Source organism: Esox lucius, chromosome 5, assembly GCF_011004845.1.
Source record: "Esox lucius isolate fEsoLuc1 chromosome 5, fEsoLuc1.pri, whole genome shotgun sequence".
Lineage (NCBI taxonomy): Eukaryota > Metazoa > Chordata > Actinopteri > Esociformes > Esocidae > Esox > Esox lucius.
This window is the reverse complement of record NC_047573.1, coordinates 34835171-34862203: the sequence shown is the minus strand read 5'-3', so window position 1 is coordinate 34862203 and position 27033 is coordinate 34835171. Positions and strand designations below refer to the sequence as shown.

Here is a 27033-nt window from a genome sequence, read left to right as displayed (position 1 = left end):
TAAGACAAAAAAAGATTCAATGAATGAAAACATTATAATACATCAAAATATATGCAGATTTGTATCTATCCTTAGACCCTCTCTAAGGGTGTAGATGACCCTGACGGTTCCCCACTGCCAAAATGTCTGACCAGATGGACAAGGACAGGGACAAATCGGGGAGGGGGGGGGACTGATGAAAGTCTTATCACTGTCTAAGGCTTGTGACGTCTGCTACAGCACTGCCCATGCTTGAAACATGAGTTACAGATTGTGACTGAGCATATCAAATTACTATACGATATGGAAGAAGACCCATTATACTTAAGGCAACATGTATGATATTCTAAGGTTTAAGATTTAGAGTGAGGCAATGGATCAAATTGCCCAGAACCTTGTCATTGTCTAATAGAGGTCAAACGACTGATTGGCCTGGCCAATTAATTCTGAGTGATTTGGAATTTCAAAAACACATCTGTAATACTTAATTGGTAATGCTGTATGCTGATTATTTTACTCTTTTATGTAATTTGTTAAGGTGAAGTGCATATTCAAATGACATTGCAATCCACCAGGAGACTGTGGGATAGTCTGTCCACCTGTCATGCAGCATCAAAAGGACCGTGGCTACAGAGAAGCCAGGGTAAGTTACTAGCTAGCGTGAAATGTAATTACTAGTTAGCTACACTGGAAGAGTGTAAAGAACACTAATATAAAAAATACTGAATTAAAAAGAATAACATGTATGTGAAGCTTGAAAATTATTCATTTATTTAAAGTGTCACTGTGTAGAATTTAAAAAACTACAGATCTCCTACTCCTCCTTTAACAAATGAGACAGCAATTGTATTAGCCAGTCTAGTGTGGTTTTGGGTGAGGGTATATTATTGCAAGTGTCTAAAGTTAGTTTAGACACTTGCTTGTAAAATAACAGAAAAAAGTAGGATTTTGAAGATTTAAACATTCAGTATATTTTAAGGCATGAGTTAAGGTGTAGCTAATAGATTTCTGTATTTTAATAATTTCCTCCCCATTAAGTAACCTTTATTCCATGCACATGACACCTTAAAAAAAGTTCACTGTGTACTTGCGATTAGGGTGTATATTAAGTTATGTTAAATAACCCATGGATAAAACACTAGAATTTACAAATTCAGTATATTTTAAGGTATGATAAAGAGATCATTTAAATAGATTTTGGACTATTGTACTGGATTTTACACCTTTAATAGCCCCTTATTTCATTTAAAAAAACACACCTTAATTACTTATGAAACCACAACTTGATTACTTGACTGTAAATTAAGTGGTTTTGTTTCATAGTGCCTACTTTTCAAACTCAAGAGATCAGGATTGCTACACAGTTATAGTAACAGACATCTATAATTTAGGTATTCCCTTCACCTCTGGCTCCCTCATTGTAGCATCAGTAATAACTGTTCTCTGGGCATGGTTGAGTGTAGTCCATTTCTAAAAATTGCGTGTAGATGGTGGAGTGATGTATTATTTTAATTTAAGAACAATTTAAAACCTAGAAGTTGAAAACAACGACTTTCATGATCCCTTACGGGAAAGATAGGAAAAACATACGTAGGATCATTTCGTCATGGCAGCAAGGCTACATAAATACAATGTTTCAAAAGTGACTTAAAAATAATCGGTTGTCTCTGGACATGTCGTTAATCATCTGATCGTTAATGTGCAATTTGCTTCATAAATCGAGAAAAATAGTTGTAAAAAAAACACAGAAGCAAACTTTGACTCAAACAACTTACCTGCAGTAGCCTTGATGAGTCCACAGAAATTAACAAATCTAAACAAAATCTAAATCAGGGAAGTTATTGAACTTTCAGTCCTTTCTTCACACCCTGGTGATAAAAGCTGCGGTTACATCTATCGACTTCTGTAAGATTCATTTTCTTTACAAATGAGACTGGTCTACTGGCTACAAACAATTTTCAAATCTAATAACTAACACACACTAATAAATGTCGCATGCCAACCGATGCCAATGTTTGTCAAAGTCTTGAAATCAGCTGTCATCCTACCGAAGTTGAAACTCAGGGTAGTTCTTCCGTTCACTCCACGCTGACATCAACGTCACCTCCCCATTTTCTGAGGGACCCGAGGTACGTCCATACTGTGCCTGAATAAAATGAGGGGGTATATAATCACAGATGTAAAGCATAGATGGGTCATATAGATCTATCCGACGTCTCAATTGCTCCTCCATTTTACCTGGGACCAGTTCGGAAATGTCAAGCCACAAGTCTTGGTGGTATTTTGTGCAGCAGTAATTTGCAACAGTGTAGAAATGTATGATAACATACTAAACTGCATTTTTAACCAATGAACAAGAAAGCTAATCCAGCCAAACCGTTTTTTCGTCGAAGAAACGTAACTACTGTATATAATCAGCAGATGGCGATGTTGGGTAGCCTTTGTCCACAAAAAAGTATCCATGTTACTCCTTTTTCTGTCCTCCGATTACAATGATGCTGTGTTCTATTATCTATAGATGCTGTTAGCATACCAAATTCAGTGATCTAGCTTGCTCTGTATAGCGTACTGTTGGTGATTTCTATAATTAAATGAAATTGTTTGTATGTATATACAAATACATAAATGTATTATAATTTTAAATCACAGTTAATTGTTATCTTTGGAAATAAATAAATATACATTTGCACTGTATTTAAAGTAATATCCTATATATTCCTACATTAGACCATAGCCATTTTGTACTCTTAAATTAATAAATTATTGAAAACAATTTCAAATGGATTTGTTTATATTTTGAGAAGTACAGTAATTTTATGTATTGTGCTATGCATGACAGTGGCTATTTATATAATATTAAGGAAATGTACCTAACAAGAACTTAAATGCCACTTCTACCATGTTTGTATTGTAGATTGTTTAGAACAGGTCTTAGGTAAGATGGCTGTCAGATTGCTCAATTCTGATTTATAAGGGCTCTATGACATCAACCCATCTACTGTTCTTTTAGCTATGGTTCCATCTATGCTTCATATCTATGGGTTATATACATAGACTGTAAAGAAATATGACAGAACCAGAGATCACAAGTCCTTTTGGCAGCTGCTTGTTTTGGTGCTCATCAATAACTGAAATCACTTTCAACTGAAGTTCACTTTCTATGGACTTAATGAAGTGAAAGCTGAAGGGATGTAATATATGATAATTGACTATGATTAGAAAGAGTTGAGCTTAGGGCTCAAAGCAAATCAATTTGGTACTTATAAAGAGTTACATGAAACATAAAAAAAAAATCTGTTTGCGTAGTTATAACGGAGCATCAGCATCTGTTTTGTTTCACATCTTCCATTCACAAGATTTGTTTTTAATCTGTTTATTTGAAAAAAAAATGTTTGATGTAAGGTCTTACATTTGAATGGTTAAAGAGAACAGGTCTAACCATTTCTGATTTGGCTAAGCAAAGTCAAGTCTGATAATCTTATACCACTGCTATTTGCTATCAGACAATATAGCACAAGGAATCAAACATCAACTAAGCCAGTTCTGGATGGAAAAGGAAATTTGAATAAGACCATTATGGAAACTAATGATGGAACTTCTGAGATCCACAAGTTGTCAGGACTGATCTATTGTCTTCAATGTTGGGAGTGGACGGAACAATACCCAGTGGATGATAGTCCGATGGAATGTTGAACCAAGATCAATCGTTGTTTTTCAGATATACTTTCAACAGATCGCAACATGAGAACCCTTTTTCTGATGATACATCATCAGAGTTGGAGAGTAAAGGATTACAAAAAAACAAAAACTGTAATCTGTTACAATACCAACTAAAATATTGTAATCGGATTACAGATACTTTAGAAAAACATTATGATTACTTTTGGATTACTTAAATTGAAAAAGAATAGGAGCACAAAATAATTATGACACGTTGCATGCTTGATTTTTTCATTTAATGTTTGAGAAACATAGTTATTTGAACCAAAATAACTATTGAGTGCCTCAGTTGTTGTGTGTGATCATCAACCGCACAAAGGTGGACGTGCATAACCAGTTAATTGACTGATGAAGCGCTAGTTTAATTGGTAAAAACAGAGTGTAGCCTATATATAATAACATTAGCGGACCCAGTTAAATGTGATTTTGTTTTCTCAGAACAATGATAGGCAATAGGCCTACCTCATGTTATATATTTTTAAAATTTAAAATTTAATTTATCAAATGCCCCAAGAAGAGTTGCACTGAACAACTTAGACAGGAAATGTTTTTGAAGATTAGGCAACTATTTGTTAGATAGCTGTGACATGGGCTGCCTTCAAGATAAAACATTATATGGAATTAATGACAATGTTTAAGAAGAAAAGGTGTGTTGTGAAGCACTCTGCCAAAGGATGATGATTTGCATTTGAAGTAACCACCTAATCTCCATCCATACAGGTAGGCCATGTGATTATGCTTGCTTTGCATCTCAAAATATTGCTTCCATTGACTTCAAGTTAAGAGTGCAGGTGTATAATCACAGTTTCACAATTTCTTTCATTTGCGTTTTGAAAATTCTTCACTGGTGGTCCTAATAATTACAGGTCACGTTCGCGCGGGTAAAACGTATTTGTGTGCGGATGTTCACGATTGCAAACGGGTTTCTGCAACGTTTTGACAATGTTAGTGGATGTTGTTGCAAAACATCAGACTACTGCAGATTTAGTGTATGCGCAAAAAGCTACGGATATGTCAATTTTTTATATACAACAATGTCAATACCCTTTTTGAGAAATTGACATTTATTTATCAACAATGTTTTGAAGCAATTAAAAACATGAATAAAACAAATGACAGAAAAGGCTAACACATCCTTAGATTTTGGGTTATGTTCAGATAAACAGAGAGATTCTGGAAAATCGAGGGTTATTGGATTAATTGGAATGACTGAATATCTGACAGACCTTTTGTGTGCAGAGATGTAGCCCAATCATGGTTTAAAAACCCTTTCCAAAGATGCTGTACATAACCTGTAAGGTAAAATGCTAATTACAATGCCTCACACTCCATTTCTAGCTGAATCATCAACAGCAAGATGAGAGGACAATCCACTCATCCAATCCTGAAGGAGTCCACAAACTACAGGTCAGAGTAGCACAGGCCAGTTGACTGGACAGGTCACCTTAGAAACTAAGATTTTCCCAAATTAACTGATATGGTGATTTCATATGTATGAAGGTTTGTTTCTTGCAAGACAGGTGAGAAACTCTGTATGATGACAATCCCAATTTTGGACTTTAACATATTTTGTGTTGATGCTTAATGATCAACATTATGACGGCTATCATGGTATGTTTGGATAGTGAATCCTTCCCTATTAAGGATAGAATTGTTCCCTATTCAAAGTAGAGTCTTTCCCTATTCAATGGTATAATTTTTCACAAGTACAACAGAATATGTGTGTCTTTTGTATGATATTGTAGCATGGATCATGATACGGACAAGGGGGGGTTGATTGTTCAATGGACTTTGGTGAATGTTTAATCATCATGTTATGTTGAATCTGATTTTCTGCTAAACACCGTTAACACTGATAGTAGCCTGTTGATGTCAATATTCTTCTCTGTGAGGTGGGGGAGAGATTGGACTGTCATACATTGAGTTATGGGTCAGAGTGGGGTGTGTAAATTGTCTTGTTTACATTCATTGTCATTTAAGGAACAATAAGGCCTTATTGGTCAGATACTCTTTATTTTTTTTATTGTCTTAATCATTTGTAACATGTGTGTGCGTCTTTTCTTTTCATTAGGGAATTGAATTATACTTGTTTTATCAAACATGTAATGGATGTAATCTTACATGTGTGATAGGGGGGAGTGTTGAAGTGTATGAATGATTGCTTGTTATGTTTAGTTTACAACAGAACATCTGTTTATCTATACACAGGAAGTCAGGTTCGGTCAATGCGCGACAGCCAATGGGTTTACAGTACTGTAATGTGTATTCTGTCCTGCGATGTCTATAAAGTAGAGAACAACCGGAAGTTTCTTTGAGATTGAGTGAGATAAGTTGAGGTCGAGTTTGTAAAACCGAGTACTATTGAGTCTGTAACATCATGAACAATAGACTATCAAATGCTGCAATAAATAATTTAATTACTTTCTCCCTTGACGACCGGGAATGCAATCATTTTTTCAACCACTATACGAAACGGCTGATTTCTAACAGCATTCAGTTCAATATTGGTTTAATCACACCAACGAATCTTGTTTATCTTATATATTGTTTACTATAAAGGCTTGATTGGTGGAGGGCTACAGAGATGGATGTCCTTCTACATGGTTCTCTTAACTCCACAAAGGGAGTGGCCATTTGGTTCTTACTCACATCCATGAACAAGATTTAGGAAGAGTTTTTGTGATTACTAAGTTCTTCTATTTTAGAACTATGAAGGCCACTGTGTTCTTGGGAACCATCAATGCTGCAGAAATGTTTTAGTACTCTTCTCCAGATCTGTACCTTAACACAACCCTGTCTCAGAGCTCTACAGACAATTCGTTCAACCTCATTGCTTGGGTTTTGTTCTGACATGCATTGTCAAATGTGGGACCCTATACACATATAAGGGCCTTTATAAAATCCTGTCCAATAAATGGAATTTACCACAGATGGATGCCAATCAAGTTTAAGAAACATCTCAAGGATGATCAATGGAAACATGATGCACCTGGGCTCAATTTCGGGTGTCATTGTAAAGGGTCTAAATACCTAGATTAGTGTGATATTTCAATATTTGTATAAATATTTTTAATTCTAAAAAGCTGGTTTTGCTTGTTCATTGTGGGTTATTGCATGACGATTGATGATATATATATATATATATATATATATATATATATATAAATATTTTAACTATTTCAGAAGGCTATAAAGTAACAAAATGTGGAAAAGGTGAAGGGGTCTGAATACTTTGCGAATGCACTGTACTTCTGTGTCCAATGATACTACAGTACACAACAGCTTTTTTCAGGCCAATTACTTTGAGCATCTCTGGCCAAAAATACACTTTTTGGGGATTTCTGTCGAGCATCCTATTGCTCAAAAGCCACTGCAATCATAGAATGACCCATCCCCTAACCAGAGAGGGAGTTCAGTTTATCTCCCTTTCCCTGGATTTCCCTCTCGCATGTATTCCCAACTTGTTTCCTTTCCTACTAATACTCATACATTTGTTGTTTACTTTACCCAATAGCAGAGTCAAAACTCCTATCATGAGTTAAATGTTGATCTATACTGTCACATTTGGCTTGAACAGAGACAAAAGTGTGAGGGAAGAATGGGGTAGTGACTGAACAAGAGTTATGTGCTCTTTAATCCTGTGAAGCTACTAGCACATAGTTGACAAAAGACAAAAGAAAAGAGGCAGTATGAAGAGTAAGGAAAGTGTGGGCTGTCCTTATTTGCTCTCTAGTGGGGGGTTTGGGGAGCTTGTGGGAGGAGCCATAAAAAATAGACAAAATTGGAGCAAAGGAAAGAATAAGTGAGAAACATTGGCACAAAAAGAAGGTTGACCCAAGATTTGGGGTTTGCATACAAGGGACGCTTGACTCATCTCTAATACCATTGAGTAACTATGTGGCTGGGGTGGAATTTTGTCTTGCTTGGGGCCCTTCTCCTTGGCCTCAATTGGACTTTAGCATGGGCATCCAACTTCCAGCACCACCGCTATGAAGAATTAGTGAGGGCTTTGTTTGCTATTCAGAGCGAGTGCCCATACATCACACGGATCTACAGCATTGGGCGCAGTGTAGAGGGCCGTCAACTCTATGTGTTGGAGTTTAGTGATAACCCAGGCATCCACGAAACAAGTAAGTGGTCCACTCTTTCCAGCTATAGAGAAGGCTGGGAGGTTTGACTGACTTATGGCTACTCAATTGTGAAGTATGATTCCAATTTCTATCACAGTGTGATTGCAATGTTGTGGATATGTTATTGCCAGTTTAGGGCATGAATCTAATGGGAAGCAGGACTGAGAGAAAATAGAAACAATCAAACGGAGGAAGCATAGATTTGCTCTCATACGTGTGAATGTCAAGGACAGGTTTTTGTATAAGATGTTCAGACAGTGTTGAAAATGTGAAATGATGTCCTGGGTGGTAAGGGCAAACAGAAAGCATTGTCACAATATAGCTCAAAATTAACATGCTGTATTTAATTACACATTTGTTTTGCTTTCCTGAACAACATAAAAGGACACTTTTTTGGGACCTCACCAGAATACATACTTATATAAATAATATAAAAGGGAGTTATATCAATATTAGTTTATGATTTCTACTTAAAATATCAACGCGTCCCAACAGTCCCTGTTAATGAACCAAGATGTCCCTTTTAATGTATTAATCTATAAATTAAAGTAGGTTAATGTAGTGTGTACAAAAACTGAATCAACATTTATTGTGAGAATTTCTAATTATTTTCCAGTTTTTTAAGCATACTGCATACTGATGTTACCCCCTTTGCCCTTTGGATGACACTTGTAGATATTTATATATAAATAGCAGTGTTTTTAACACCCAATGCTGTGACAAGCTTGACAGCTGGGATTTCCTGAGTGAATGCTTTGCACCAGGTCTGAACTTGCATTTCTTGCTGAAAGGCTTCCTTTAGTAGAATTAAAGGATGTGCGTGTCCCATAACAAAGTGAAATAATAGAAAAACAGGAACCGTCGACATTGGTGCAACATCTTAAATTCTGAGAGGACAGGGACAGCAACGGGCCCCCCAAACCAGGTAATCCGCAGGTGTGGACCAGGACCTCATCTCCTCCCAAAATTTAAAACTGGAGGAGACTGAGAAAAGTTAGAAAGTGCATTCCTCATAACCCCCTAGACCAATAATATAGCAACGTAACACCTTGGGACTGAGACGGTGGGGTCCGGCGACACTGTGGCCTTACCCGGGAGAGGCCCCGGACAGGGCCCAACAGGCAGGAAATCAATCCACCCACATTACCAGGCATCAACCAAAGGGACACCCACCAACCGCAACCCCCCTGAATGAGGGCCGAGTATTGCCAGCAGCGTACAGCCCAATTGCACAAGTGCGCAACAGAGGGGACAACAACAAGCCAGTGACTCCACCCCCAAATGGCATTGGAGGGAGGGCATCCCAGTGACGACGAGAGCCCACCTGGCAAGACAGCAAGGGTGGACAGTATCAAGCTTACTGGTCACCTTCACGCCCCCGGGCCAGGCTACACCTAATTATAAACCGTGCTGTAGAGATGAGTTTTTAGTAGACACTTGAAAGTTTGCACTGAGTTTGCATTTCTAACCTTAATTGGCAGATCAAGCTGTGTCAAGTCTATGAAGTGCGCACACATATCGTTTGATTTAACCATGATTGATGGTAGGGATGGGCCGATAGATGATGGCTGAAAGTCATCACGACGTTGAGCAAGCATCGTGATTCAAACCCCCTGCTCCCCCAAACAAGCACATCTTAGTTCATCACACTATACCGCCCAGTGAACCGATGTTGTAATTTCCACGCAAACATAATTATTTTTAAATATAGCCTACCTCTGAAAAAAGTCTTTATTTGTATTGCCCAAGCTGAGGTTAATTACCTGCCGGTACTTCAGCGACTTCAAATAATGAATGCCTTTTTTCTGATTAGGTAATAATAGCCACGATTGAGATTTTCTTATTTTTTAAATGCTGTAAATTGAAATAAAATAATGTTGTTCCAGATCACAGTACCTTTACAGAAAGAAACTGAACACGGTCACCCTTTTTAGGTTAACACTTGAGATTTTCATTTTACATTAAAAAATCAAGACTTCAGTTAACACAATTTATTTTAAACAGTCAAGAATTTAACCTGCAAGAAATGCAAAAAGAATTAAAGCCTTTTACAGGAGCAAAACTAAGTATACAAAAACAACAATAAAATAATTTAAATGGGCCTGGTTAAATTAGATTAAATAGACTTTAGATTTTTGATAGGCCTACTGGTGTCATGGTTTTACAATGACAGACAGTGTTTAGAACTCAAAACAAGTTTAAATCTCAAGGTTTCTGACCAGAAATACTAACATGTTTAGCTTTTCTGTCTTTAATAGGCTATGGAGTGGAGTAACAACACTACCCACTGCGCTGAACACATGTTCAGATGGAGCACTGGTAACACAAATGCACAAATATTTACGTGCAAAGCTGGACATGAGCGGGAACCGTCCCTGGTTAGTTTTCCACCAAGTTAGTGGGTCTTCTCCATCAATAGCCATTTTCTGTAGGTACATGCAAGGGTGTAGGAATGACTGATATTGAGGGGGACACATTTGACTACAGTGTGAATGTTAATATATTCACCAAAATGTATCTTTAATATGCAGTTTAATTTAATTTGTGTTTTTCCAATTCTAGAATCCACTTCTAGTTTGATTCTCTTTGTCCAAGACTATGTTAGATATAGACATGCTCTGGTTAAAAAGGCATAAGCATTCTTGACCAATGAATTGTGATTAGTGCAGCCTTCACAGTTTCGCTCGGATGTAGTCTGGTTGACAATAGTGGGGGCGATAATAGTTCCCACAATGCTGGCTTGCAATACTCATTATGTCTGTAAAGGGTGTAGCAAATAGATAGTTACCCCAAACCATGTTGTCTTTCTGTACCGATGCCTTGTGGGTGTTGATAGGATTTAAGCGTTCAGTGCAAAAATTCCAGTTTGACTTTAAGGGTAGCAATTTCTGAACATGCAATAGTCCTAACTAGCATTGATAAATTAGACTGTGTGTGATTTTTTTGCATGGCTGGAAAGTTATTTCAGATAGATGATAATGTAACCAGAGTGCATAATAGGACTTTTCAGCTGGAAAGGCATTTCAGATTGATGATATTGTAACCAGAGGGACTTTTAAAATGACAAATACTACAATGATGTTGGTAACATCTCAGTCATGCATGTTAGTCCAGTTTTAAGTTTTCCAATCTGTTCCTAAAGACCACCTTGAATAAGTACTTCTCACTATCTTACCTGTTAGTTTGTGGTCTCTCTCTCTCCCTCACTCTGCCTGCCTTTCTGATCAGTGTTTTTGTTATGACATGCTCTCTTCTGCATAAGGCAAACATGTACAGTACAATCCTAAATTCAGATGCTATATTCAACAGTCTATCTTAGTGTGGCACTAATCAATGATTTACCTGTTGGTTTGTGGCCTGTATCCCTCCTTACCTGTTTGTTCATGTCTATCACTTCCTGCCATGATCATAAATAAACCAAATTCTTAAAATATTTAACACACTTTAGCTATATCTAGATGATTCAAAACATGAGGGAGAAAACTGAAGGAAAAAAATTGCCAGCTGTGGTGTGAAGATTGTTTCCAAGAACCTTAGCTAATTACACTCCATTACTGGTAGTGGCTCATCAATTGCTTAGCTAGCTACTTGCAGACCCTACAGTATGGTGAAGACTAAGACAGAGATTGTGCAAATCATTTACTATAATTTTTCCACACAGCCAAAGGAACTACTGTGTTAACTAGCAAGCAAGCTACTCTAACGTTTGTTAGATAAAACCTTAAAAATAAAGATAGCTAGCTAGGTACGTCTTTTTAACCAGAAGAAAGCTTCATCACGTTTGTTTGTTCTATAGCTATGAAAATGTATTGATGTTTATACACATACTTACTTTGAAAACAAAACGTATAGCAACAGTAATCCACTTAGCCATCCTACACACACTGCTCGTCATGAAAGAGTGAATGAGAATGTTGGATTCGGTCGCGACCAAGACGTGACATGTTCCAAAGCGTCATTTTTTTCAGAATAAAAGTATTACGCAAAACATTATTATTGGGGGGGACATGTCCGCCTTGCACCTGCTCCAGGATTCTCTACACCATTTGGTATTTTGAGCCATAGACATCATATATAAAGGCTAGATACCTTGTCCGCGCTTTTGGCCAATGGAGGTCGACGTCCGCACATGGCGGCCATCTTGCCACAGGCCGCTCGCTAACTCATAACATTGTGTTTTATGGTGCATGTACTTTTTAAATAACCATAACTTTCAAATTTTTCTACCGATTTTCAAACGGTTTGGTTTTTTATAAACGTCAGAGATGAAGTTATGCATACATATGAACCATTAAAAACATGGACTTCCATATGAAAATATCCTTGAACAGAACCAGATAGGTTTAATGAATATACAAACACAAGGTATTTATGTTAAATCAGTAAATAGGCTACAGAATGGAAACAAGACATATACACTTTTGTACTATTATAATAAAATTATTATAAAATAATTTTAATTACTACATGTTTTTTCTTTCTGCTGGTTAACAAGCATCTCTGAACTGACCACATTTCAGCCCTCTAGGTCACTTGATATGACTTTAGAAACACAACTGAGCCCTAGCACCAGGTCTTGTGAAGCTATGTGCAAAAGCAGATCAATATAGAATGAAATTGAGTACTTTAGACCATTATTTGCCAAGGTATGGTCATGCGTATAGTAAAATGCCCTATGGGAACTCCCCATAGGACTTTGTCAGACATAATGCTGACAATAAAATGCTTACTGTGTGGCAACCTCTTTGTGTAGAAGCATAATGAAATGAAATCAAATGAAAGGTAACACATGTTACTTGTAGACCATTTGGATTGTATGCCAGGGGTTCTGATATAGAATGACTACAAAAAAAATGGTCTCTATTTTTAAACTATTATAAAAGTGACATTTATTTGCACACAAAAAAAAAATAGGTACATGATTCCCCTTTACAAATATCCAAAAAAGAAATGCTGTAGAGAGAACTACACTGCTGTTGAAGTAAAAGAGGACAGTACCTTGAAAACACATACCTTGGGCTAATGCCCTTTGAAAAGTTTTATTAGGTTTCTGTTGCATGTTGTTGCTCTGTAAACTGAGGATTGTAATTCTGGCGATGTGGTGCAGCCTTAACTTCTAAAACAGGGACAGAATTATTTTTAACAGCCTATAGTGGTGGCTGTCTATCCCAACACAAACATCCTCTGAACCGATCCTTTTTCAGACAGTGTAAACAACCTCAAGCAGTTTGATGGGCTGTGATCGTCTGGTTCTGCCTGATGACTGCCGAATGACCCACTATGCTGCCCTGACGACCCTCACGGTTCCCTCTGATGGAATCACCAGACCTCCATTGTTTTTTAAAGTCAGCAGGTGGTAGCTCTGGTCCTTGATGGCAGATGCAGCATCTGTCACCAGGCTGGCACGCAGACATCACACGACAGCTTCTTCAGAGCCTGTCGCACAACAAATCCTGAAATTTGAGTTAGTAATATCATAACTTATAACAATAATCACTTCTCTTTTTGGACAATCGTGAGATTGTTTTTCCCCAGATTGTGACTATTGGCACTTTTGGCTATAGGGAAAAATCGACTTTCAGTTAGCCTTCACCTGAAATGTACATGAGAGCGTTGTCCACAAGACCATCGAAGTGGACAGGATGGTAGCTGTGATAATGTACTAGGACAGGAATGTCAGCAAACGGGGATGGAAGATCTTCTCCTCCTGCTGCAGAGGACACATCTACAGCTGACAGGCTTGTAGAGGTGTCGATGACAGCTGGTAGGGACTCTGTGTCACCCTGTGCCGTCACATTGCCTCTGCATGGTTTAACAACCCCACACTGGGCCATCAGCTTTACATCCTAAAGATGTACTTGAACTGGCTAGCATTAGGGTTGTTATTCCAGCCATCATTTAAAAAAATAAAAATAATAAAAAAAAGATACGAGTATAGTACACAGATATTCAATACATGCTTTAAAATGTTTTATGCTTAAAACGTTTTTACAAAAAGACTAATTAGAACTAGCCACCCCTGAATGATCTTTCCACATAAAATAGGTTGAATGACATTATCATACAATTCAGACTGTATCAGTGATAAGTTCTGCAAACAAATAGTCAAACACAGGCATTTTTCTAAATACTCAAAATGGTTTGTCTTAGTGTGTATGGCTTCAGAAAACATGTTACCAAAAGTAAAAAAAACATAAGGACCGACAAACTGAAAACAATACAAGCATTTGCTGACACTGTGTCACTTAGTGTTGCATCTGGTAAATATAAATTATGAACCCTACCAGATGCTCTGATGGAGTTGAAGAGAAGCTCCAAGTGGTCCTGGCTGAACCTGTAGGTCAGGACATATTGTTGTCCTTCAAGCAGCACAGGAACCAACCGGATTGAAAAGCATGTGCAACTTTGCTGGTTAGCAGCTAAACTGTAACGTTAGCTGCCATAGGTCCCACTCAAAGCCAGCAAATAACTACAACCACATCCACAAATATTGTAATTTAGACAAAAGATTAGTTGTCATAAAATCGTTATTGGTGTCAGTAAAACCTCTATAATCGAACAGCTCGTTTGTGATATCTGCCTTGATAACTTGCGCAAGTAGCCGTGATCCAACTATGCTGCACGATTTAGACGTTTTTAGAAAAGAAAAGCTGCAATTTCAACATTTTTCAGCATTCAGAATTATAGCCACGTTAATAACGTTTGTAAGAAACCAAACCGTTTGTAAATCCGTCTAGGTTTCAGCGAGATAAGAGTATTTGTGTTAGTGCTGATCACTCACCTTACATCAGGTACCACAGAGCCCGCCAGGAAGCCTGCCTGTGACAAGATGGCCACCGGTGATGCCGGAAGTGACTGCGCCATGAGACGTCTAGCCTTTATATATGATATCTATGTTTTGAGCCACCTAAGTCAGTGGTTCTCACACCTCTCCTGGGGACCCCTAGCCATCTCACCATAGGCGGAAATCCCAGGGGGGAGGGGGGACACACAACCTCTCCATCCTGGGAAAAATAGTATTGGTCCCCCCCAGTATATCACTGTAAACTTTATGTGATTTCAATAATATTCATAATACGCAATGAAAGTACTTGTGCTGATTCTAGACATGTAAAAGCACATTTGTACGTTTCATAAGATTGAGAGCCCTCGCTCTTTACCTCACAATGGTCTGATCCGCTGCCCCTCCCCAGCCCTCAGCAGTGGCACATTATGCAGGTACAGTCAGTTCATGTGTGGGAGTCCAACAGAGTCAGCTGTTGGTGCTTGCAGTGCTTGCAGCTGTTTGAATTTGAGTAAATGAGAGAAGTTAGCAATGTTGCAATGTAGTATTCCTTAGCTGGCAAGGTGCCAGTGTTCGTGTCTACTGTCTGGAAGGCAATCAGTGCACGTAGCTAACGTGAGGTTAATCCAATCAATCTCACCATAGTAATTTTGTTTTATGTTGGTAGGGTTCACACACAGCTGAATTTGCAGTGCTAGCGAACAAACCGATAGAACATACTAAAACAGTATTGCAGCACTACTTTTAGTTCCCCCCTCAGGTTTTGCTCTTGAAAAAAAAGTATGTAGCAAAATCTCATATCCTTTTCTCCCAATTTTTTTGTAGCCCTAAACAACCTCATCTGAATGAAGCAGATAGGGGAAGACTCCCGACAAAAAAAAAGTATTTGGTTGCACAAAAATTGGACTAAAATAAATATTTTACCTATTGGTTTGTTTCCATATAAAGATGCAAGCCTCTTGTTCAGAATAGGGAGCTATTGTTGATATGTTTTTGACTTTGAAAAATTCCAAAATATTTATAATTAGTAAGCATACAAAAAACAATATGCCTTAACACATTTAAAACTACATGTTAACAGGACAAGTGTGAGGGCTAAGTTTGACTGTGTGTTTTCGATTTTTTACAGACGTTGTGTCTGTACTATTTTAAACGTAGCCGGCTTACCTGTTAGTCTTGATTAGTTTCACCTGTAGTTCTGTTCATCTGCTATAGTTCGTCCTGTTTGTAGCGTTCTTCATGAGGTATTGACTTTCGGCACTCTACTGAGCCTTCCTTGTGTACTCTATTCCAGTATTTTTCCTGTGTACCAGACCATCGCTTGTCCATTCGTATTTCGACATTGATTCCACTCTAGTCCTTCATTACCTCTGCTTGATCTGCCTGTGTACCGACCCTTGCTTGCCCTGTTTTTGTCTGTATTTTGGATTTTAGTTATTAAGAGATAAATGAAGTATACATTAAGGTCAGAGGTGTAAAAAGTACAAAGTAAAAGTACTCAACTGGGTTCGGCTGTGTTCACCACTTTTGGGAAGTATCTAATTAAGATCTAGATAACCAGGTAAAGGGAGTGATCAATTACTAACTAGTGATCAATTAAATAAAAAGGAAGAGTGTAAATTACCAATTAAGGACACTGATGAGTTATGAACTCTGTTTACATGGTCATTTAACCCTTCTTTAGGAACTTCCCAAAACTGGTGAACACAGCCGAGTACTTCTACTTTGTACTTTTTACACCCCTGATTAAGGTAGAATGAAGGGGTAATTTTAATGGATTTTAGCACATTTTAAGGGATTTGACCACTTAATTTCCCCTTAATCCATACACGTAATCCATTAAAAAAGAATAATTCACACCTTAATTACAATTAATGCCCCTTAACGAAACCTCTTGAAAAACCATTATACCGCGCCATCATTATATCAACATTAATGGTTGAATTAAGTACATTTTAAAGTGAAGATTAAGGGTTGCTACAGCAGTAGCTAGAAGCAACTGGTAGGAAAGAGGTGGTCCTCAAACCTCTCTGTGGGGACCCCCTGTTGGTCCAATCAATCAATCAAATGTATTTATAAAGCCCTTTTTACATCAGCAGTTGTCACAAAGTGCTTTTACAAAACATCCGGCCTTAGACCCCAAGGAGCAAACAACAGTAGTGTTGAATTTCAGTGGCTAGAAAAAACCCCCTAAGAAGGTCGAAATTTAGGAAGAAACCTAGAGAGGAACCATGCTCAGAGGGGTGACCAGACTTCTTCTGGCTGTGCTGGGTGAACATATTAAGAGTACCATTTGTAATAATAAATGCATGTGGGCTATTTAAACCTAGTCCAGGTCGGAAGCATGACCAGATGGACAAGCCTGGTACTCCGGAGGTGTGAGCCAAGACCTCCTGTCAGGTTTAAAACAGGGAAAGAGACAGGGAAAATGTTGAGAATGCATTCCTTAGATCTACAAGGATTTATAGTTGAGAAGGAGAAACAACTGTCACACAACTGGTCCATGTGTTAAATGTATTTCAGAGCTAGCACAGCTGAATCAACTTGTCAGCTACAGTGGGGAGAACACTGCCGATTTTGCAGGTTTTCCTACTTACAAAGCATGTAGAGGTCTGTCATTTTTATCATAGGTACACTTCAACTTTGAGAGACAGAATGTAAAAATCACAGAAAATTCCAGAAAATCACATTGTATGATTTTTTAATAATAAATTAGCACTTTATTGCATGACATAAGTATTTGATCACCTACCAACCAGCTCTCACATACATGTTAGTTTTTCGTTTAAGAAGCCCCCCTATTCTCCACTCATCACCTGTATTAACTGCACCTGTTTGAACTCATTACCTGTATAAAAGACACCTGTCCACACACTCAATCAAACAGACCCCAACCTCTCCACAATGGCCAAGACCAGAGAGCTGTGTAAGGACATCAGGGATACAATTGTAGACCTGCACATGGCTGGGATGGGCTACAGAACAATAAGCAAGCAGCTTGGTGAGAAGGCAACAACTGTTGGCGCAATTATTAGAAAATGGAAGAAGTTCAAGATGACGGTCAATCTCCCTCGGTCTGGGGCTCCATGCAAGATCTCACCTCGTGGGGCATCAATGATCATGAGGAAGGTGAGGGATCAGCCCAGAACTACACGGCAGGACCTGGTCAATGACCTGAAGACAGCTGGGACCACAGTCTCAAAGAAAACCATTAGTAACACAATACGCCGTCAATCCTGCAGCGCACGCAAGGTCCACCTGCTCAAGCCAGCGCATGTCCAGGCCTGTCTGAAGTTTGCCAATGACCATCTGGATGGTCCAGAGGAGAAATGGGAGAAGGTCATGTGGTCTGATGGGACAAAAATAGAGCTTTTTGGTCTAAACTCCACTCGCCGTGTTTGGAGGAAGAAGAAGGATGAGTACAACCCCAAGAACACCATCCCAAGCGTGAAGCATGGAGGTGAAAACATCATTCTTTGGGGATGCTTTTCTGCAAAGGGGACAGGACGTCTGCACCGTATTGAGGGGAGGATGGATGGGGCCATGTATCGCGAGATCTTGGCCAACAACCTCCTTCCCTCAGTAAGAGCATTGAAGATGGGTCGTGGCTGGGTCTTCCAGCATGACAACGACCTGAAACACACAGCCAGGGCAACTAAGGAGTGGCTCCGTAAGAAGCGTCTCAAGGTCCTGGAGTGGCCTAGCCAGTCTCCAGACCTGAACCCTATAGAAAATCTTTGGAGGGAGCTGAAAGTCCGTATTGCCCAGCGACAGCCCCGAAACCTGAAGGATCTGGAGAAGGTCTGTATGGAAGAGTGGGTCAAAATCCCTGCTGCAGTGTGTGCAAACCTGATCAAGAACTATAGGAAACATGTGATCTCCGTAATTGCAAACAAAGGTTTCTGTACCAAATATTAAGTTCTGCTTTTCTGATGTATCAAATACTTATGTCATGCAATAAAATGCAAATTAATTACTTAAAAATCATACAATGTGATTTTCTGGATATTTGTTTTAGTTTCCGTCACTCACAGTTGAAGAGTAACTATGATAAAGATAACAGACTTCTACATGCTTTGTAAGTTGGAAAACCTGCAAAATCTGCAATGCATCAAATACTTGTTCTCCCCACTGTAATCATCAAGCCCTTATCTCAGGGCTCCTTTTATTTGGTCAAACAATAATGTTAATTATGCTTGTTGTCAGGAATACACAGACAGGAGAGGATCTAAGCGCAGAGCGCTTTATGTTTAATATTCGTAATTACGGTGGTGTTTAGTGGATTTTGAAGTGGGAAATGAATGGGTATTAATTGCAAATATGGTGTAAATTAATAGTTTTTCATAGATTTTGTGTGCGGAATAAGGTCAAACTAATTAATAATTTATATGGATTCATTATACCATAGGGCAGGGTTCGGTAAGTAACTTTGGCATCGGGCCAATTTCTTTTGAGCCTCTAGATGGGCCAGAACATAGTCAAAGGATAGTTCAAGAAATGAATGAATGAATGAAAAATGCAACTAGAATTGTCTGATACAGACTGTTACAGTGTCCTTTGTAACTGCTTAGTCAGCTGTGGTTACCTTGTGGTTAAATACTGTAGGACAGTCAGAAACAAAAAACCCCAGTTGTGTGACGGTGTCTGGGTTTTGTGCTTGTTGAATTGATACAGTAACGTAGGCCTATCCCAGCAAATGTCTTCATTCACCAACTTGCAACACAGAATGCCTTCCTAAGACACACAAATGTGGGAAATGTATAATGGATAAAAATAACACTAGAAATAAGAGGACTATTATGAGCCTATTAATGGCCTGTTTGAGTCATGCTTTTAACAACCTATGTTTTTATTTCCTCTTTCCATGTTGTGAAAAATAAATGTGTATCATTTTAATTTGCTATTTTGTTACACGTCAAAGCCTAACTTATTGTAATAATTATTTGGCGTAGCCTACTTTAACTCAGAATTATTCCTTTGCGTCCTCACATATTACATTGCATTTTTTTACTGTTTGCATGCTGGAGGTAGGCTACGCTATTATGTTTTGTGCAGAGCTAAACATTTAAGCTTGCTGTATACCCAAAATGGCACTGTCAAAGAGTTTAAAGAGAAGATTTGACAGTGAAAATAAGACATTCAAAGATGAATGGAAAGACAACTATGCCTTCATCCTACCTGGTTATGTGAATGCAAAGCCAGTGTGTCTACTGTCATGTTGCTGTCATGACTGAGATCTATTTCAGCACCAGCCGCTGTCAAAATAATCATGCCTCGGCCCAGTTTTGTCCCATGTGCCGTCTTTTGCCGAACCCTGCCCCTAGAGTGTTATTCCCAATTGCCATGTTCCACTTCACAATGTCTAGTTATTTTGTTCTAAGGCAAGTTGCATAGGCCAAATTCAGGTATAGAGTTTTGCACTGGAGTGGGTGACTAAGAAAGTGCTGCTAGCTATACCCTGTCATTTCCCCCATTAATTGACAATGTAGATTCTTTATAGCCTAGTGAGTAAGCCTTGTTCCACCATACAATGTCTAGTTTTTTTGTTATTAGGCAATTTGAGCCAAATTCAAGTGTAGAGTCTGGCACTGGGGCCAATGGAGTGGGTGATTAAGAAAGTGCTGCTGGTATAAAGCATAGAAGTCAATAGGATAAGCACAGGAAAATAGTCTGGCAGGGGACATTTGTGTCAATATGTGTATGGTCGTATAGACTTCTGACTCAACAGTAACACTCTAAGACCATCGACAAAAACACTGGCAACAGAAAACACAGTGGTAAGACTCTGCAACAATATGATTTTCTTTAATATGTTTCATTAAGAGTGTGTGTGTGTGACAAAGATATACATACCTACCTTTACTTACCTTCTATTGTCCAATGGACTTACATTAGCCACCTTTTTACAGAGGTCATTGTTCTGCCATCTTGCAATTGATCTCTTATTCCTTACAACCCTGCACGTGTGAGACACCTGTACACCGACAGTCTGGTCAATCGGACTACCGGTTGATTTTAAGGTAATTTTTATAGCGGTCGTTAGAGTAAACATAAAGGGTATATTCAGGGTGGAATTGGCATAATTGTTGAAAAAATGCATTAAAGCATGGCCTGTGGCGCCCCTTGTAGAGGAATCGGTTTGTGACTAACATACCTGGTCTGTATTTTCATTGTGTCATAATGTAATGCACACATGAAGTTTTACACTGGTCAGCCATTTTATCCGCCATTTTCTAATACATCTCTTATTCCTTCCACCCTATAGGGAGGCACATATGAGACACCTGTACACCAACACTCAGGTCAATTAGATTACCGGTTGATTTTAAGGTCATTTTAATAGTGGTCATTAGAGGTAGCATAAAGGTCTAAATTTATGAAATCATGGTTCAGTCGACTTTTGACATAGCAACTAGTTTCATCCTTTTCATTTTATCAGACATGTTCAGAAGTATGGCCTATAGTCTGGAAATATACTGGCAAGCAAATCAGATGGACAGTTCTGGAGAAGAAAAGTTTTAAAGGCATTTATTAGCATTAACATTAGATTGTTTTGAGAATGATCAGATTTCTGGCAGCTACTGTTTCACCATCTTTTGAGATATTAGCAAACAAATGCGCATGGTGTCATATGGGAGTGGTGTAAGAAGGCACATTAAATATGCAGTTTATGGTTCATTTTTCCATAAAGCAATGCAGACATGATTATTTTGCATACATATATTGTACATTAATCAGCCATTTTATCCGCCATCTTGCAAGATGTCTCTTATTCCCGAAATCATTCTAAGAAGAATGTATGAGACACCGGTACGCCAAACGGCATGTGAATTCGACTTACTTTGTAAAAGGCAAATTTCCACTGTACAGAAATATCCAAGATGGCAGATTTTATGGGTTCTTGAGGCTTTTTTGTTCCTCATGAGAAAGGAGGCTTGTACACAAACAGTGAGGAAATGCCAGTGTGCAAAGTTACAGCATTTTCTACCAGGGACGTTTTGAGTTATTCAGCAGTTTCAAGGATGGAGGTAAAAAAAATTTGTAAAGGTTTATGGAAATTGTTTTAGACAATATGCAGTTTGTGCAACAGACCAGATGTCATGTAATATCAAAGTGATCAGTCTTTTTTTACTTTATTGGAAGGAAAGAAAGCTAGCTACAAGTTTCTATCAGACACTTCTGAGAAGACTAAGATCTGACATTTACAAATCAAAAGCAATTATAATGTAATTCAACAAAGTAGTTAGGTTGCCAATAATTGGGGTTCGTATTTCTTGTCACTAACCAACTACCTGAACATTTTTATATTTTCCTTGAAATAAAAACAATTATCATTAATGACATACTAGCTTACATTTCTATGCCACTAATAATCATCCTAAACAATGATGACTTGATCAAGTGATTACTCTGTAAAAATATTGCTGTTGGATATGCCGATAATAGGGGGTTCTACAAGATTAGTTAGTCAAGATGTGTTTGGTTGCTCCGGTATGGTTGAATCAAGACTTATACCATGTGCTACAAAACATTTTGAATGTTGAACATTGCCCGCTCTCCAATCTAAGATTTTAAGTCGGCCTTATTGTTTCACAAAGGATTCTGTTTTCTCTGGGACTTTAACTCACTTCATACAGAACTTTAACTTATATTATTATACAAATCTTTAGGACTCCAACCCATTTATTTATGTGGGGAGGACTTTAACATCAACCCTTTCACACTCAATTCCTTTGTTTTATACCTGGTGGACTCTAACCTTCATCATTGAGGACTTGAACCTATTTGTTAAACGAGACTGACAGCTTGTAGGGATGGGAAACTATTATCTTTCAACAAACAAGCTATCCTTGCTTACCTAATCAATTAGTGAAATCATTCACTTTTGAATCACAGCATCACATCAGTTTTATCATCCCCTCTCAAGAGGGGATATAATTCAATCCAGGACAGCTTTATCTCAAGTAAGCAGAATAAACTTGATCACAATTGAAATATGGAAAATCTGGTTTTAGCCTTCGCTGGATCCTGTTAGTTGATGTCAAATGAAATGACGCTTATCTGGCAGATCAAGGAAACTCAAGTTGTGAGAAGAAAATTACAAAGTCTGGGTTGTAGGGTAGATGCATATATTTATTTTTTAACAGATCTGGGTCGTTCTAGCTTGGCCAGTGACCAACAAAGGAACGGAAGAGAGTTGGGACAGTTATATTACCACAATAACATGTCCAGGATGTGTACGCAGGATTAGCGCTGACTGATCAGGAGAAGGATTCCTAATGTATGGAATCTAATGAAAAATAAATTTTAAGCCAGTTCCAAATGATGAGGTGATCCATTAGGACAACGTGTCTGTTGCTAGACAACAGACACGTTGTCTAGCAACCAGTGGAAATTACCTCATATCAGGGGGCCAGTATGAAACATTTCTGCATTCACTACTCTTAGCAAGTGCTCCACAGCTCCACAACTCCCACATAACTATCAGAATGTTTTGGGGGTTGATTGTTTTACTAAAATAAAAAAGCAAATTTAGGCAGCTCTTTCAGAGGATGTGACCTATTGATCCATTTGCCCTCCTGACTTCCAACCACCACCTGCATCTTGTTTTTCAGTGGAGCCCGAGTTCAAGTATGTGGGGAACATGCACGGAAATGAGGTTCTGGGACGGGAACTGCTGATTCAGCTCTCTCAGTTTCTTTGTGAGGAATACCGGGCAGGAAACCAGAGGATCACACGTCTCATCCATGACACACGGATCCACATCCTGCCTTCCATGAACCCAGATGGTTATGAAGTGGCTGCCAGCCAGGTACTTACTAGGTTGCGCTTTATCGTGTGAATCAATTGAGTGATATTCATTGGCAATTTTAGGATTTTGTAAATGCTTGGGCCATAAGTAGGCAGTAATTATTACAGAGGGGCCAAAATTGGTTAGGAGGTTTTTGGGGAGGGATGTGGCTTTTAAAAACTATGATTGAATTACCAAATATGTAATTATATAACATATACAACCATCGGCTGCAATTTGATTTTGATTCTTTTTAAAAGACAACTGAAAGAAAATAAGAAAAACAAATGTATTCTATAACCCAAAATTGTTTCATTATAATATATTCCTGAGCATTTGTCCAGTGAAGAATATCAGTGAAGAAAAAAGTGTCCTCATAAAAAAAATGTGGGCAGAGTTTTGCTGTGTTTTATATGAAGTTCCTCTCATCTCTGCAATGCACTCTGCTTTTGTTCTTTTAAATGCTGAAAGACTTAAGACTTGTGTGTGAGCTTACCGAGTGTCATGAAGGTGTTTGTTCTGGATCATGTTTACGGTTTCTTCTTTGCATGGTAGAGATCTAACTGCATTTGTGGATGCAGTGATGTACCATGTTCACAGAAGTGTTCCTGAGCTCATGCAATGATTTCCACTACAGAATCGTGTCTGTTTTTAATGCAGTGCCGCCCAAGAACCCAAAGATCACATCCATCCAATATTGGTTTTTGGCCTTTGCATTCAGAGGTTTCTCCAGATTCATGTACCGTAGATGATGAGATCCCTGAACTCTTTGTAATTTTACATTGAGAAACGTTATTCTTAAATTGTTGCACTATTTGCCTGCACAGACTTTCACATAGTGATGAACCCCTCCCCATCTTTACTTCTGGAAGACTTATCCTCTATGGGATTCTTTTTTAATACCCAATCATGTTACTGATTTGTTGCCAATTAACCTAATTAGTTGTGAGATGTTCCTCCAGGTTGATCTTTTAGCATTACACAACTTTTCCAGTCTTTTTGTGCCTCAGTCCCAACTTTTTTGAAACATGTTGCTTGCATCAAATTCAAAGTGGCCATATATTTTTCAAGAAACAAAATGTCTCAGTTTCCACATCTGATATATTTGTACCATTTACTATAGAATATAAGGTTTCAATGATTTCCACATCACTGCATTCTGTTTTTCTTTACATTTTACCAAGCATCCCAACTTTTGATGATGAGATCCCCAAACTCTTTGCAATTTTATGTTGAGAACGTTATTCTGAAATTGTTGCATTATTTGCCCACGCCGTCTTTCACAGTGTGGTGAAACTCTCCACATCCTCACCTCTGACAGACCCATTGTTTCTGGTATGATCTTGTAATACCTAATAATGTTACTGACCTGTTGCCAATTGACCTAATTAGTTGTGTGATATTTCACCGGGTTTAGTTTTTTATCATTATACTTTTTCCAGCATTTTGTTGCCTCTGTCCCAACTTTTTTTAAACCATTGTTATATCATTGAAAGTGTTCATTAGTAGAGTGGGTGCTATCATTGTGAAATTGACTAAGTTTCAAACAAACTCCAGACAAACTAAGTAACTATGTTTTTCAGCACATCAACAATTCTGTAAATTTCGCTTTCACTATTTAGAAATGGGAATACTTTTTAGAAATAGGCAGCCTATTTCAGGGCATTAAAAGTACTGGGCCAATTGGCTTGTCTTAGGTTTTGGTTATTTTCTTAACTTTTCTAAATTGTTTTATTTTAAACAGGTATTTGATCTGATTTAATGGTGGCGAATAAAGGGCCTGAAAATTGGCTTCATGATCTTGTCACGGTATACATTTTTAAATCAGCATATTTCTCAACCCCACACAATGTTATACACACTGTCTGATAGATACAGTCTGGTCAAGAACCTGGTGAGGAAGACGAGCAAGCAGAAGAGCTTTCCTGGACCTGTTTTGGATAATTTGTGCTGGAGTGTTGTGGTTGTGCAAACCACAGTTTCATCAGATTTCTGGGTAGCTGCCATTAGACTAACCCACTAGTGAAGAAGTCAGATTTGGTCCTGTGCTGGCATGGTTAGACACGTTTTTGACAAGAAGCATGCACACTTCCTCAAAACTCAAACACCTGTTACATTGTGAGACTTTTTTACAGTAAACTTATTACAGTACGGTAAAGTGGCCTTTTATTGTTCTCAGCACAAGGTACATCTGTGCAATTGACCATGCCGTTTAATCAGCTTCTTGATAAAATACTTAATATTGATAAAGTGCATGATAAAGTACATAATATTGAGTGAAAAACACTTTGTGCCTACAGAACATTTCTGGGATTTGAAATTGTGACGTCCTGGCACAGGACTGCTGTGCAAGTCGAATCCAATGCCCCTCTTTTGCCACATGGGCACAATTTTTTTAATTATTACCCCTCATCTGTGTTCCTAATCACTGTCCCTTTAAGTTCCTCCCTCCATAGTGTTTCTTTACAGTCATTATTTGGTTCCCATCCCATTGTGACGTTGTTTTTGTTTTCTTTTAGTTTCTGTTTTTGTCACTTCCAGTTCTTTAAATTGAAATCTTCCATTCTCACTCTGCCTGCCTCCCTCCTTCCTGCGTCTGTGTCCTGCTGCTATACAAAAATAAAAGATGTGATCAACATTTTACCTACTGTGTTTATTTCTTTTCAGGAGAAATTTACCCTAATCCTGAAAATAAATATCTGTAAATATGTTACAAAGTAAATATTGCAGCACACTCTTGCAGATAATTCTTTTCCACTTCTCAGGTTTGAGGGTTGAGTCCACTTGATTCTAATTTCTCAGAAATAAGTACTTCAAGAAACTATTTTAATTGAATACCTTAATTCTAATAATCAATCACCGGCTGGAGATTGATGGCAGCAGCACTCCCTGAGGACGCACCTGTTCCCCATCACTCATTGTTTCTAATTGTGTCTGTTTCTCCAATGTACCCCATGGACTATTGCTTTTATGACTACACTGCGTGCACAATAATTAGGCAAGTGAGTATTCTGAGTGTGTGTAATGAGGGAGGTTGTGGCAACAGTGAATAACACCTAATATCAAGGTGTTTATATTATTAGACAGCTTCATGACCTCAGGTAAAATGGGCCAAAAAAGAGATTTAACTGACACTGAAAAGTTATATATTGTAAAATGCCTTTCAGACGGATGCAACCCTCTTGAAATAGTTAAACTAGTGAGGCGTGACCACTGGACACTCAAACATTTTGTTTGCGAATAGTCAACTGGGGTGCAAAAAATGCATGGAGAAGAAAAGACGCAAATTAACTGCAAAATACTTAAAAGGAACCCTGACTATTAAGACACATTGGCCTAAATATGCTACAATTGCTCTCTCCTACAAAAAAATATAGTTAGAAATACATCAAATATTTTCAAAATCCTCACATTAGCTGTTTCTCAATGTCAAGGATCCTTCCTTGGTAGGACTAGTCCTTCCAAGGAAGGATCCTTCAGAGGCTAGGCCAGGCTCCTCCTTAGCATTCAAAGCACACGCACAATGGAACAGGCTACCAAGTGCACGTCATTGCGTCACCTCTTCGTCTAGTGATTAATAAAAGAAATGCCGGTGACGGCAACCAAGCTAACAACTGTTAGCTAATATG

At 38.3% G+C, this 27033-nt stretch overlaps 2 protein-coding genes across 4 annotated transcripts in view; one reads left to right on the top strand and one right to left on the bottom strand.

Annotated features, from left to right (window-relative positions):
* dnmbp (dynamin binding protein) overlaps nucleotides 1-2089 on the bottom strand; it is a 122807-nt gene extending 120718 nt beyond the window's left edge. For 2 of the 3 annotated variants that reach the window (XM_010897564.4, XM_010897568.4), the window contains exon 1: nucleotides 1755-2055. The gene's annotated coding sequence lies outside the window, so the exon portion shown is untranslated. Of the gene's footprint in view, nucleotides 1-1754 lie in introns of all 3 variants that reach the window. The other variant, XM_010897567.4, reaches the window with a different exon arrangement.
* Nucleotides 2090-7502: 5413 nt separating this feature from the next.
* The window catches only part of cpn1 (carboxypeptidase N, polypeptide 1), a 91165-nt gene continuing 71634 nt past the window's right edge, over nucleotides 7503-27033 (top strand). The window contains exons 1-2 of the mRNA XM_010897570.4: nucleotides 7503-7829; nucleotides 23229-23425. Of these exons, the coding sequence (XP_010895872.1) occupies nucleotides 7595-7829; nucleotides 23229-23425 (432 nt within the window). The 5' untranslated portion in view covers nucleotides 7503-7594. The remainder of the gene's footprint in view (nucleotides 7830-23228; nucleotides 23426-27033) is intronic.